Source organism: Scyliorhinus canicula, chromosome 6, assembly GCF_902713615.1.
Source record: "Scyliorhinus canicula chromosome 6, sScyCan1.1, whole genome shotgun sequence".
Lineage (NCBI taxonomy): Eukaryota > Metazoa > Chordata > Chondrichthyes > Carcharhiniformes > Scyliorhinidae > Scyliorhinus > Scyliorhinus canicula.
The window spans coordinates 8,726,785-8,740,341 of record NC_052151.1 but is presented as its reverse complement, the minus strand read 5'-3'; the positions used below and the strand labels follow the sequence as shown (position 1 = coordinate 8,740,341).

General features: G+C 49.1%; 1 protein-coding gene across 1 annotated transcript in view; it reads right to left on the bottom strand.

Annotated features, from left to right (window-relative positions):
• LOC119966923 (dynein heavy chain 8, axonemal-like) overlaps positions 1–13,557 on the bottom strand; it is a 1,786,259-nt gene that overhangs the window by 674,602 nt on the left and 1,098,100 nt on the right. The window contains exon 43 of the mRNA XM_038798881.1: positions 7,840–8,012. Within this exon, the coding sequence (XP_038654809.1) occupies positions 7,840–8,012 (173 nt within the window). The remainder of the gene's footprint in view (positions 1–7,839; positions 8,013–13,557) is intronic.

Here is a 13,557-nt window from a genome sequence, read left to right as displayed (position 1 = left end):
GGTTAGGACAGTTGGATGGAAGTTAGGACAGTTGGATGTGGGTCAGGACAGTGGATGGGGGTTAGGACAGTTGGATGTGGTTTAGGACAGTTGGATGTGTGTTAGGGCAGTTGGATGTGTGTTAGGACAGTTGGAATTGGAGTTAGGGCAGTTGGATGGGGGTTAGGGCAGTTGGAATGTGGGTTTGGACAGTTGGATGGTTGTCAGGACAGTTGGATGGGGGTTACGTCAGTTGGATGGGGTTAGGACAGTTGGATGGGGGTTAGGTCAGTTGGATGGGGGTTAGGGCAGTTGGATGGGGGTTAGGACAGTTGGATGGGGGTTAGGTCAGTTGGACGGGGGTCAGTATAGTTGGATGGGGGTTGAGACAGTTGGATGTTGATTTGGACAGTCAGATGTGGGTTCGGACATTTGGATTGGGGGTTCAGACAGTGACTACGCCGGGAATCGAACCTGGGACCCTGGAGCTGTGAATCAGTTGTACTTTGCACTATGCTACCAATAGGACAGTTGGATGGGGGTTAGGACAGTTGGATGTGAATTGTGTCAGTCGGATGGGTGTGAGGACTGTCGGACTGGGGTTAGGAAGTTAGATGTGGGTTCGGACAGCTGAATGGGAGTTAGGACTGTTGTATAGTGGTTAGGAGAGTTGGATGTGGGTTAGGGCAGTTGGATGGGGGTTAGGACAGTTGGAGGAGGATTAGGACATTTGGATGTGGGTTAGGAGAGTGGGATGGAGGTTGGGACAGTGGGATGGGTGTTAAGACAGTTGGATGGGGGTTAGGACAGTTGGGTGGGATTTTGGGCAGTTAGATGGGGGTTAAAGCAGTTGGATGGGGGGTAGGACAGTTGCATGTGGTTTAGGAAAGTTGGATGGGTGTTTGGACAGTTGGATGGTTGTTGGGTCAGTTAGATGTGAGTTAGGACAGTTGGATGGGGGTTAGGACAGTTGGATGGGGGTTAGGACAGTCGGATGGTGGTTAGGACAGTTGGATGGGGGTTAGGACAGTTGGATGGGGTTTAGGACAGTTGGATGGGGGTTAGGACAGTTGGATGTGGGTCAGGACAGTTGGATGGGTGTTAAGACAGTTGGATGGGGGTTAGGACAGTTGGATGGGCGTTAGGACAGTTGGATGTGGGTTAGGGCAGTTGGATGTGGGTTGGGATAGCTGGATGGGGGTTAGGACAGTTGGATGGGGGTTACGGAACTTGGATGGGGGTTAGGGCAGTTGGATGTGGGTTGTGTCAGTTGGATGGGGGTTAGGACAGTTGGATGGGGGTTAGGGCAGTTGGATGTGGGTTGTGTCAGTTGGATAGGGGTTAGGACATTTGGATGGTAATTACGACAGTTGGATGATGGTTAGGACAGTTGGATGGTAGTTAGATCAGTTGGATTTGGGTTACGAAGGTTGGATGTGGGTTCGGACTGTTGGACGTGGATTTGGATATTTGGATGTGGGTTTGGACAGTTGGATGTGGGTTAGGACAGTTGGAATTGGGTTTGGACCGTTGGATGGGGGTTAGGACAGTTGGATGGGGGTTAGGACAGTTGGATGGGTGTTCAGACAGTTGGATGGAGTTTAGGACAGTTGGATGGGTGTTGGGTCAGTTGGAATTGGGTTTGGACCGTTGGATGGGGGTTAGGACAGTTGGATGGGTGTTTGGACAGTTGGATGGGGGTTAGGACAGTTGGATGGGGGTTAGGACAGTTGGATGGATGGGGGTTAGGACAGTTGGATGTGGGTTTGGACAGTTGGATGGTTGTCAGGACAGTTGGATGGGGGTTACGTCAGTTGGATGGGGGTTAGGACAGTTGGATGGGGGTTAGGTCAGTTGGATGGGGTTTAGGGCAGTTGGATGGGGGTTAGGACAGTTGGATGTGGGTTAGGACAGTTGGAATTGGGTTTGGACCGTTGGATGGGAGTTAGGACAGTTGGATGGGGGTTAGGACAGTTGGATGGGTGTTCAGACAGTTGGATGGAGTTTAGGACAGTTGGATGGGTGTTGGGTCAGTTGGAATTGGGTTTGGACCGTTGGATGGGGGTTACGTCAGTTGGATGGGGGTTAGGACAGTTGGATGGAAGTTAGGACAGTTGGATGTGGGTCAGGACAGTTGGATGGGAGTTAGGACAGGTGGATGGGGGTTAGGACAGTTGGATGTGGTTTAGGACAGTTGGATGTGTGTTAGGGCAGTTGGATGTGTGTTAGGACAGTTGGATTGGAGTTAGGGCAGTTGGATGGGGGTTAGGGCAGTTGGAATGTGGGTTTGGACAGTTGGATGGTTGTCAGGACAGTTGGATGGGGGTTACGTCAGTTGGATGGGGGTTAGGACAGTTGGATGGGGGTTAGGTCAGTTGGATGGGGGTTAGGGCAGTTGGATGGGGGTTAGGACAGTTGGATGGGGGTTAGGTCAGTTGGACGGGGGTCAGTATAGTTGGATGGGGGTTGAGACAGTTGGATGTTGATTTGGACAGTCAGATGTGGGTTCGGACATTTGGATTGGGGGTTCAGACAGTGACTACGCCGGGAATCGAACCTGGGACCCTGGAGCTGTGAAGCAGTTGTACTTTGCACTATGCTACCAATAGGACAGTTGGATGGGGGTTAGGACAGTTGGATGTGAATTGTGTCAGTCGGATGGGTGTGAGGACTGTCGGACTGGGGTTAGGAAGTTAGATGTGGGTTCGGACAGCTGAATGGGAGTTAGGACTGTTGTATAGTGGTTAGGAGAGTTGGATGTGGGTTAGGGCAGTTGGATGGGGGTTAGGACAGTTGGAGGAGGATTAGGACAGTTGGATGTGGGTTAGGAGAGTGGGATGGAGGTTGGGACAGTGGGATGGGTGTTAAGACAGTTGGATGGGGGTTAGGACAGTTGGGTGGGATTTTGGGCAGTTAGATGGGGGTTAAAGCAGTTGGATGGGGGGTAGGGCAGTTGGATGGGGGTTAGGACAGTTGGATGGGGTTTAGGATCGTTGGATGGGGGTTGGGACAGTTGGATGGGGGTTAGGGCAGTTGGATGGGGGTTAGGACAGTTGGATGGGGTTTAGGACAGTTGGATGGGGGTTGGGATAGCTGGATGGGGGTTAGGACAGTTGGATGGGGGTTAGGACAGTTGGATGGGGGTTAGGACAGTTGGATGTGGGTCAGGACAGTTGGATGGGTGTTAGGACAGTTGGATGGGGGTTAGGACAGTTGGATGGGCGTTAGGACAGTTGGATGTGGGTTAGGGCAGTTGGATGTGGGTTGGGATAGCTGGATGGGGGTTAGGACAGTTGGATGGGGGTTACGGCACTTGGATGGGGGTTAGGGCAGTTGGATGTGGGTTGTGTCAGTTGGATGGGGGTTAGGACAGTTGGATGGGGGTTAGGGCAGTTGGATGTGGGTTGTGTCAGTTGGATGGGGGTTAGGACATTTGGATGGTAATTAGGACAGTTGGATGATAGTTAGGACAGTTGGATGGTAGTTAGATCAGTTGGATTTGGGTTACGACAGTTGGATGTGGGTTCGGACTGTTGGACGTGGATTTGGATATTTGGATGTGGGTTTGGACAGTTGGATGTGGGTTAGGACAGCTGGAATTGGGTTTGGACCGTTGGATGGGGGTTAGGACAGTTGGATGGGGGTTAGGACAGTTGGATGGGTGTTCAGACAGTTGGATGGAGTTTAGGACAGTTGGATGGGTGTTGGGTCAGTTGGAATTGGGTTTGGACCGTTGGATGGGGGTTAGGACAGTTGGATGGGTGTTTGGACAGTTGGATGGGGGTTAGGACAGTTGGATGGAAGTTAGGACAGTTGGATGTGGGTCAGGACAGTTGGATGGGAGTTAGGACAGGAGGATGGGGGTTAGGACAGTTGGATGTGGTTTAGGACAGTTGGATTTGTGTTTGGACAGTTGGATGTGGGTTTGGACAGTTGCATGGGGGTTAGGACAGTTGGATGGGTGTTGGGTCAGTTGGAATTGGGTTTGGACCGTTGTATGGGGGTTAGGACAGTTGGATGGGGGTTAGGACAGTTGGATGGGGGTTAGGACAGTTGGATGGAAGTTAGGACAGTTGGAAGTGGGTCAGGACAGTTGGATGGGGATTAGGACAGTTGGATGTGGGTTAGGGCAGTTGCATGTGGGTTAGGACAGTTGGCATGTGGGTCAGGACAGTTGGATGGGGGTTAGGACAGTTGGATGGGGATTAGGACAGTTGGATGGGGGTCAGGACAGTTGGATGGGGATTAGGACAGTTGGATGGGGGTTAGGACAGTTGGATGGGGGTTAGGACAGTTGCATGGGGGTTAGGACAGTTGGATGGGGGTTAGGACAGTTGGATGGGGGTTCGGACAGTTGGATGGGGATTAGGACAGTTGGATGGGGGTTAGGACAGTTGGACGAGGTTTAGGACAGTTGGATGTTGGTGAGGAAGGTTGGATGGGGGTTAGCACAGTTGGATGGGGGTCAGGACAGTTGGATGTGGGTTAGGACAGTTGGATGTGGGTTAGGACTGTTGGATGGGGGTTAGGACAGTTGGATGGGGGTTAGGACAGTTGGATCGGGGTTAGGACAGTTGGATGGTGGTTAGGACAGTTTGATGGGGGTTAGGGCAGTTGGATGTGGGTTAGGAAAGTTGGATGGGTGTTAGGACAGTTGGATGGGTGTTAAAACAGTTGGATGGGGGTTAGGACAGTTGGATGTGGGTTAGGACAGTTGGATGGGGGTTAGGACAGTTGGATGGTGGTTAGGACAGTTGGATGGGGTGTAGGACTGTTGCATGTGGGTCAGGACAGTTTGATGGGGGTTAGGGCAGTTGGATGAGGGTTAGGAAAGTTGGATGGGTGTTAGGACAGTTGGATGGGGGCTAGGACAGTTGGATGTGGGTTAGGACAGTTGGATGGGGTTAGGACAGTTGGATGTAGGTTAGGACAGTTGGATGGTGGTTAGGACAGTTTGTATGGGGTGTAGGACAGTTGCATGTGGGTCAGGACAGTTGGATGGGGTTTAGGACAGTTGGATGGTGGTTAGGACAGTTGGATGGGATGTAGGACAGTTGGATGGGGTGCAGGACAGTTGCATGTGGTTTAGGAAAGTTGGATGGGTGTTTGGACAGTTGGATGGTTGTTGGGTCAGTTAGATGTGAGTTAGGACAGTTGGATGGGGGTTAGGACAGTTGGATGGGGGTTAGGACAGTCGGATGGTGGTTAGGACAGTTGGATGGGGGTTAGGACAGTTGGATGGGGTTTAGGACAGTTGGATGGGGGTTAGGACAGTTGGATGGGGGTTAGGACAGTTGGATGGGGGTTAGGACAGTTGGATGTGGGTTAGGACAGTTGGATGGGGTTAGGACAGTTGGATGGTGGTTAGGAAAGTTGGATGGTGTTTGGACAGTTGGATGGTTGTTGGGTCAGTTGAATGGGTGTTTGGACAGTTGGATGGGGGTTAGGACAGTTAGATGGGGGTTAGGACTGTTGGATGGTGATTAGTGAAGTTGGATGGGGGTTGTGTCAGTCGGCTGGTGGTTAGGGCAGTCAAACTTGTGTTAGAGCAGTTGATGGGGGTTAGGGCAGTTGGATGCGTGTCAGGACAGTTGGATGGGGGTTAGGACAGTTGGATGTGTTTCAGGACAGTTGGATGTGGGTCAGGACAGTTGGATGGGGGTCACGACAGTTGAATGGGTGTTAGGACATTTGGATGTGGGTCAGGACAGTTGGATGGGGGTCAGGACAATTGGATGTGTTTCAGGACAGTTGGATATGGGTCAGGACAGTTGGATGTGGGTTAGGGCAGTTGGATGTGGGTCAGGACAGTTGGATGGGGGTTAGGACAGTTGGATGGGGGTTAGGACAGTTGGATGGGTGTCAGGACAGTTGGATGGGGGTTAGGACAGTTGCATGTGGGTCAGGACAGTTGGATGTCGGTTAGGACAGTTGGATGGGGATTAGGACAGTTGGATGGGGGTTTGGACAGTTGGATGGGGGTTAGGACAGTTGGATGGGGGTCAGGACAGTTGGATGGGGGTTAGGACAGTTGGATGTGTGTTAGGAAAGTTGGATGGGTGTTAGGACAGTTGGATGCGGGTTAGGACAGGTGGATGGGTGTTAGGACAGTTGGATGTGGTTTAGGACAGTTGGATGTGGGTTAGGACAGTTGGATGGGGGTTAGGACAGTTGGATGGGGGTTAGGACAGTTGGATGTGGTTTAGGACAGTTAGATGGGTGTTGAATCAGTTGGAATTGGGTTTGGACTGTTGAATGGGGGTTAGGACAGTTGGATGGGGGTTAGGACAGTTGGATGGGAGTTGGGTCAGTTGGAATTAGGTTTGGACCGTTGGATGGGGGTTAGGACAGTTGGATGGGGTGTAGGACAGTTGCATGTGGGTCAGGACAGTTGGATGGGGTTTTGGAGAGTTGAATGGTGGTTCGGACAGTTGGATGGGATGTAGGACAGTTGCATGTGGGTCAGGACAGTTGGATGGGGGTTAGGACAGTTGGATGTTGGTTAGGACAGTTGGATGGGGTGTAGGACAGTTGCATGTGGGTCAGGACAGTTGGATGGGGGTTAGGGCAGTTGGATGTGGTTTAGGAAAGTTGGATGGGTGTTTGGACAGTTGGATGGTTGTTGGGTCAGTTAGATGTGAGTTAGGACAGTTGGATGGGGGTTAGGACAGTTGGATGGGGGTTAGGACAGTCGGATGGTGGTTAGGACAGTTGGATGGGGGTTAGGACAGTTGGATGGGGGTTAGGACAGTTGGATGGGGGTTAGGACAGTTGGATGGGGGTTCGGACAGTTGGATGGGGATTAGGAAAGTTGGATGGGGGTTAGGACAGTTGGACGAGGTTTAGGACAGTTGGATGTTGATGAGGAAGGTTGGATGGGGGTTAGCACAGTTGGATGGGGGTCAGGACAGTTGGATGTGGGTTAGGACAGTTGGATGGGGGTTAGGACAGTTGGACGGGGGTTAGGAGAGTTGGATGGGGGTTTGGGCATTTGGATGGGGGTTAGGACAGTTGGATGGGGGCAGGACAGTTGGATGTGGGTCAGGACAGTTGGATGTGGGTCAGGACAGTTGGATGGGGGTTTGGACAGTTGGATGGGGGTCAGGACAGTTGGATGGGGGTTAGGGTAGTTGGTTGAAATTTTGTCAGGCAACCTGAATTCATGGATTCAGGAGGCAAAGTTCACTGCGCGTAGCCATTTCGAGGAAAATCAAATACTACATCATTCTAAACTGTTAGGTCCATCATAGATTCATAGAATTTACAGTGCAGAAGGAGGCCATTTGGGCCATCGGGTCTGCACTGCCCCTTGCAAAGAGCACCCCACTTAAACCTCCACCCAATCCCTGTAACCCAGTCAACTCATCTAACCTTTTTTGGACACTAAGGGCAATTTACTATGGCCAATGCACCTAACCTGCACATCTTGAAAATGAAAACTCACATGAATGGTGGTACATAAATGACTTCTTTAGAAAATCGCTTATTGTCATGAGTAGTTCAATGAAGTTACTGTGAAAAGCCCCTAGTCGCCACGTTCCGGTACCTGTCCGGGGAGACTGTTATGGGAATTGAACGTGCTGCTGGCCTGCTTGGTCTGCTTTAAAAGCCAGCGATTTAGCCCAGTGAGCTAAATCATCTTTATACTGTGGGAGGAAACCGGAGCACCCAGAGGAAACCCACACAGACTCAGGGAGAACGTGTAGGCTCCACACAGACAGTGACCCAAGCTGGAATCGAACCTGGCATCCTGGAGCTTTGAATCAATTGTGCTATCCGCGATGCTGCAATGCTGCCCTTGACTGGACAGGAAAAATACAAAAAATAAAAGTCTGATAAAACGTCATCAATTTCCATCACCTGTCTGTTAAAGGGGTGATGACAAGTCGATCAGTGCAGCCCAAAAATTCATTCTGATAGATAAATTCCACATCGGTGATCCCAACTCTTACATCTTGAGTGTCATCGTTAAAATAAAATCGACTTTGCTTTAACCATTCAAAGTCACTCACTGTTCTGATATGTAATTTTACCTGTGGAAAAAAAAGGTACAGAAAGTATAATAGTTATATTTCCATGTGTATATGAATAACAACATAAATTACAGAAAACAATGCATTTAATAGGATTCATTAATGTAGAATATAATAATTGGGCAGGATTTTCCGGTCACCCAGCCACGTGTTTCTGGGCCACACATCATTCACTGGCGGCGGGATTCTATCCTCCCACCACTTGTCAATGGGATTTCTCACTGAAACCACCTCACGGGAAATCCACTGGAGGGAGTGCTCTGCCGGTGACAAAAGTGAATCCCGACGACCAGAGAATGCCAGCTATTATATTGTTTTGGGCCAGGGCTTAGAAACCGCTCAGTGCACATTATGACCTATAACATTTATGTTGAATTTTGCCTAGATGAGCACAAAAGCCTTCACTTCAGGGCCGGGATTCTCCTCTACCCGGCTGGGTGGGGGTCCCGGCGTGATGGAGTGGCTTGAACCACTCCGGCGTCGGGCCGCCCCAAAGGTGCGTAAGTCTCCGCACCTTTAGGGGCCAAGCCCTCATCTTGAGGGGCTAGGACCGCGCCAGAGCGGTTGGCGCTCCGCCGGCCGGCGTGGACGGCCTTTGGCACCACGCCAGCCGGGGCCAAAAGGACTTTGCCGGCCGGCCGAAATCCGTGCATGCGCCGGAGCATCAGCGGCTGCTGACGTCATCCCCGCTCATGCGCAGGGGAGGGGGTCACTTCCGCCTCCACCATGGTGAAGACCATGGCGAACGTGGAAGAAAAAGAGTGCCCCCACAGCACAGGCCCGCCCGCCGATCGGTGGGCCCCGATCGTGGGCCAGGCCACCATGGGGGCACCCCCCCGGTGCCAGATCGCCCCGCGCTCCCCCGTACCCCGGAGCCTGCCCGCGCCGCCTGCTCCCGCCGGTAAGGTTGGTGGTTTGATCCACGCCCGGCAGGAGAGGGTTGACAGCGGCGGGACTTCGGCCCATCGCCGGGGGTGGGGGTGGGGGGGAGGGGGCGCCGACCGGCGCGGCACGATTCCCGACCCCGCCGAATCTCTGGTGCCGGAGAATACGGGACACGGCGGGGGCGGGATTGACACTGGCCCCCGGCGATTCTCCAAACCGGCAGGGGGTTAGAGAATCCCGCCCAGGTGTGATTCATCTGACTTCCTAGGTGCATTAATCAAAATAAGAGTTATTCTAAGAAAGTAGTTAATATATATATATATATTTATATATATATATATATATAAAGACACAGCAAGAATTTTTTATCAATTACAAACATAAAGACACCACAACAGCTCCAGTAATCTATGCATATAACACTGAATGAATTGCCCTCAGCTATTCCAATTCAATAACAAAATTCAAGGGCGTGGCCCAGCACACTGTATTCTGACCTGAATGGGACTGGTCCTTTTCCTGACATTCTGAACCACTTCCAACAAGCAGATTCAACCTCCTTTCTGAAACAACTCTATTTTTAAAGTTACCAAGGCAGTTTGCCGCAGCCAATGTGTTTTTTCACTCAAACAGCTTTTAAAATGAAAACATAGTAAAACAGGGAAACGTCTCTTTCTCTTCCTGCAGTCCAAAGCAACAAACCAAAACTGAAACCCCAGAAAAACCATCTCACCTGACCGCCACAACCCAGCTCCATCCACAGATGACATCACTGAATCCGTGCTACAAGTTACATGGTAAGAAACCAAATATTTCTTAAAGGGACACTCACATGACAATATTACTGGGAACATGCATAAAATACCAATTGAGAATTGCATGAAAAAGGCTTCCAGAAGTTTTTATTGCTGATGAATTTATAGTGGTGGCTTTGAATACAATGTATGATAGGACCTCTCTTGCAGGAGTGATTAACATTGTCCTTAATAAAGATGTGATTTGATTCAAAGTTAAAGGTGCGGTGAACTGCTACTACGAGAGAGAAAAGAGAGTGTAGAGAGAGAAAGGTTGACTGAGAGTTTCCTTGAATACTAAGTGGATTAATCACAGTGCTAGGGATGCTGAGCCAGGCAGTCTACAGATACCTGAAGACAGATCTGGGATCTGTTTGAGTCAGAGAATCAGATTAGTAAATTGACACAAGTGCATTTTATGGTCAACCATGCGAAGGGCTAAGACCTATTCCCTGGAGTATCAGAGGAACACACAGGGTAATGCATTTCTGATATACATTAGCCTTAGAGGGGCTGGAACAGGCCTTATCAGCAAGGTTTCACAAGTGAAATGAAGTAGAGTTGATAGGATCTACCTTCCGGATGCGGACTGCATCCGGATCATCGGAACCCACTCCCGGTAACTTCCCATGTCATTTGACCCGCTCTAAGTATTGACAAAATATTGAGGAAAGATAGTCTAAAAGGAAAAGAAGATGATGTAGCTTTGCTGGTAAAGAAAGAGATCAGTGCTGCAATGAAAAATGATATAAGCACTGGTGACCAAAATGTGGACTCAATCTCGGTACAAATAAGAAATAGAAAAGGGAAGAAGTCCCAAGTAGGAGTAACCTATTGGTCCCCAAACAGTACATAGAACATAGAACATAGAACGATACAGCGCAGTACAGGCCCTTCGGCTCTCGATGTTGCACCGACATGGAAAAAAAAACTAAAGGCCATCTAACCTACACTATGCCCTTATCATCCATATGCTTATCCAATAAACTTTTAAATGCCCTCAATGTTGGCGTGTTCACTACTGTTGCTGGTAGGGCATTCCACGGCCTCACCACTCTTTGCGTAAAAAACCCACCTCTGACCTCTGTCCTATATCTATTACCCCTCAATTTAAGGCTATGTCCCCTCGTGCTAGCCACCCCCATCCGCGGGAGAAGGCTCTCGCTGTCCACCCTATCTAACCCTCTGATCATTTTGTATGCCTCTATTAAGTCACCTCTTAACCTTCTTCTCTCTAACGAAAACAACCTCAAGTCCATCAGCCTTTCCTCATAAGATTTTCCCTCCATACCAGGCAACATCCTGGTAAATCTCCTCTGCACCCGTTCCAAAGCTTCCACGTCCTTCCTATAATGAGGCGACCAGAACTGTACGCAATACTCCAAATGCGGCCGTACTAGAGTTTTGTACAACTGCAACATGACCTCATGGCTCCGGAACTCAATCCCTCTACCAATAAAGGCCAACACACCATAGGCCTTCTTCACAACCCTATCAACCTGGGTGGCAACTTTCAGGGATCTATGTACATGGACACCGAGATCCCTCTGCTCATCCACACTACCATGAATTTTACCATTAGCCAAATATTCCGCATTCCTGTTATTCTTTCCAAAGTGAATCACCTCACACTTCTCCACATTAAACTCCATTTGCCACCTCTCAGCCCAGCTCTGCAGCTTATCTATGTCCCTCTGTAACCTGCAACATCCTTCCGCACTGTCTACAACTCCACCGACTTTAGTGTCGTCTGCAAATTTATTCACCCATCCTTCTGCGCCCTCCTCTAGGTCATTTATAAAAATGACAAACAGCAACGGCCCCAGAACAGATCCTTGTGGTACGCCACTCGTAACTGAACTCCATTCTGAACATTTCCCATCAACTACCACTCTCTTTCAACTAGCCAATTTCTGATCCACATCTCTAAATCACCCTCAATCCCCAGCCTGCGTATTTTCTGCAATAGCCGACCATGGGGAACCTTATCAAACGCTTTACTGAAATCCATATACACCACATCAACTGCTCTACCCTCGTCTACCTGTTCAGTCACCTTCTCAAAGAACTCGATAAGGTTTGTGAGGCATGACCTACCCTTCACAAAACCATGCTGACTATCCCTAATCATATTATTCCTATCTAGATGATTATAAATCGTATCTTTTATAATCCTCTCCAAGACCTTACCCACCATAGACGTTAGGCTCACCGGCCTATAGTTACCGGGGTTATCTCTACTCCCCTTCTTGAACAAAGGGACCACATTTGCTATCCTCCAGTCCTCTGGCACTATTCCTGTAGCCGATGATGAGTAGTTCTGCAGTGAGCACAGTACAAAACCAGGAAATACTGGGGACTTGTAAGGAAGATACGGCAAGTCATAGGTGGTTTTAATAGGCAAATAGACTTGATTAATCAAATTGGCAAGGGTAGCCTCGGAGGGGGAGTACATTGAATGTATTAGAGATTGTTTCTTGGAACAATATAGAACAAACAACACAGAACAGTACAGCACAGTACAGGCCCTTCGGTGTACGATGTTGTGCCGACTATTTTTCCTAATCTAAGACAAACCTAACCTCCGCCCCGTCAATTTACTGCTGTCCATTTGCCTGTCCAAGAGTCGCCTAATGACTCTGACTCCACCACCTCTGCTGGCAGTGCATTCCACACACCCACCACTCTCTGTGTAAAGAATCTACTTCTGACATCTCCCCTACACCTTCCTCCAATCACCTTCAAGTTAGGTCCCCCATGTCAGCCATTTCCACCCTGGGGTAAAAGTCTCTGGTTATCTACTCTATCCATGCCTCTCATCACCTTGTACACCTCTATCAAGTCACCACTTTTCCTTCTTTGCTCCAGTAGAAAAGCCCTAGCTCCCTCAACCTTTTTTCATAAGACATGCCCTCCAGTCCAGGCAGAATGATAGTAAATCTCCCCTGTACCCTCTCCATAAGACCATAAGAACATATTTCATGAGAATGTCACTTTAAGAAATATTTGACTGCTCATGTTACTGCAGTGATATCAGAGTGTGGGTGGAGCTGAGTTCTGGCTCTGCTTTTTCGTTTCACTTTGAGAAACGCTTGGGTGTGCCTGTGTTTTTTTGGTTTCATTTCAGTGTTGGAGCTGAAGCCAGACAAAGCAGGTGTAGTGTTGTTCTCTCTGCCATAAAAAGACTAACTCTTGATCATTTGGTGAATTCAGAATTATAACTGTTTTCAGTAGTGAATTAAACCCTGATATGCTTCTGTTAAAAGGTGTTTCTTTTGTCTTCTGGATGCTGTTTGGGAATTTATTAAGGATTCCTTAGTGTATTCTTTGGGGGTTGTATTTGAATGGTTGCTAAGATGTTCACTGTATGTGAGTTCATAGAATAAACATTGTTTTGCTTTAAAAAAAATACTTTTTGATTTCTGCTGTACCACACCTGTAAAGTGAGCCGTGTGCTCCCCATACCACAATCTAGTAAAAGTTGTAGGTCAGGTGAATTCCATGATACACTTTGGGGTTCTCTAAACCCTGGCCCATAACAAATTGGGGGCCCGACGGGGATAAAAGTCTATCTATTGGATTAGCTTAGTGAACTTAAAGTCAGTGAGGAGTGAGCATATTATGGTTGTTTTTCAGGTGTGGTATTCCAGTTTAAGTGGGGAGTGTGTTGTGGACAATGGCTCTTTCAGAGGCTCTGTAGTTTTTGGGGGTGGAGACGGTCACATGCAATACCTTACAGACAGAGACTAAAAGCAGACTGTTAGATTTGGCAAAAACATTGCAGTTGTGCAGTTCTGGTCGCCGCATTATGGGAAGGATGTGGAAGCATTGGAAAGAGTGCAGAGGAGATTTCCCAGGATGTTGCC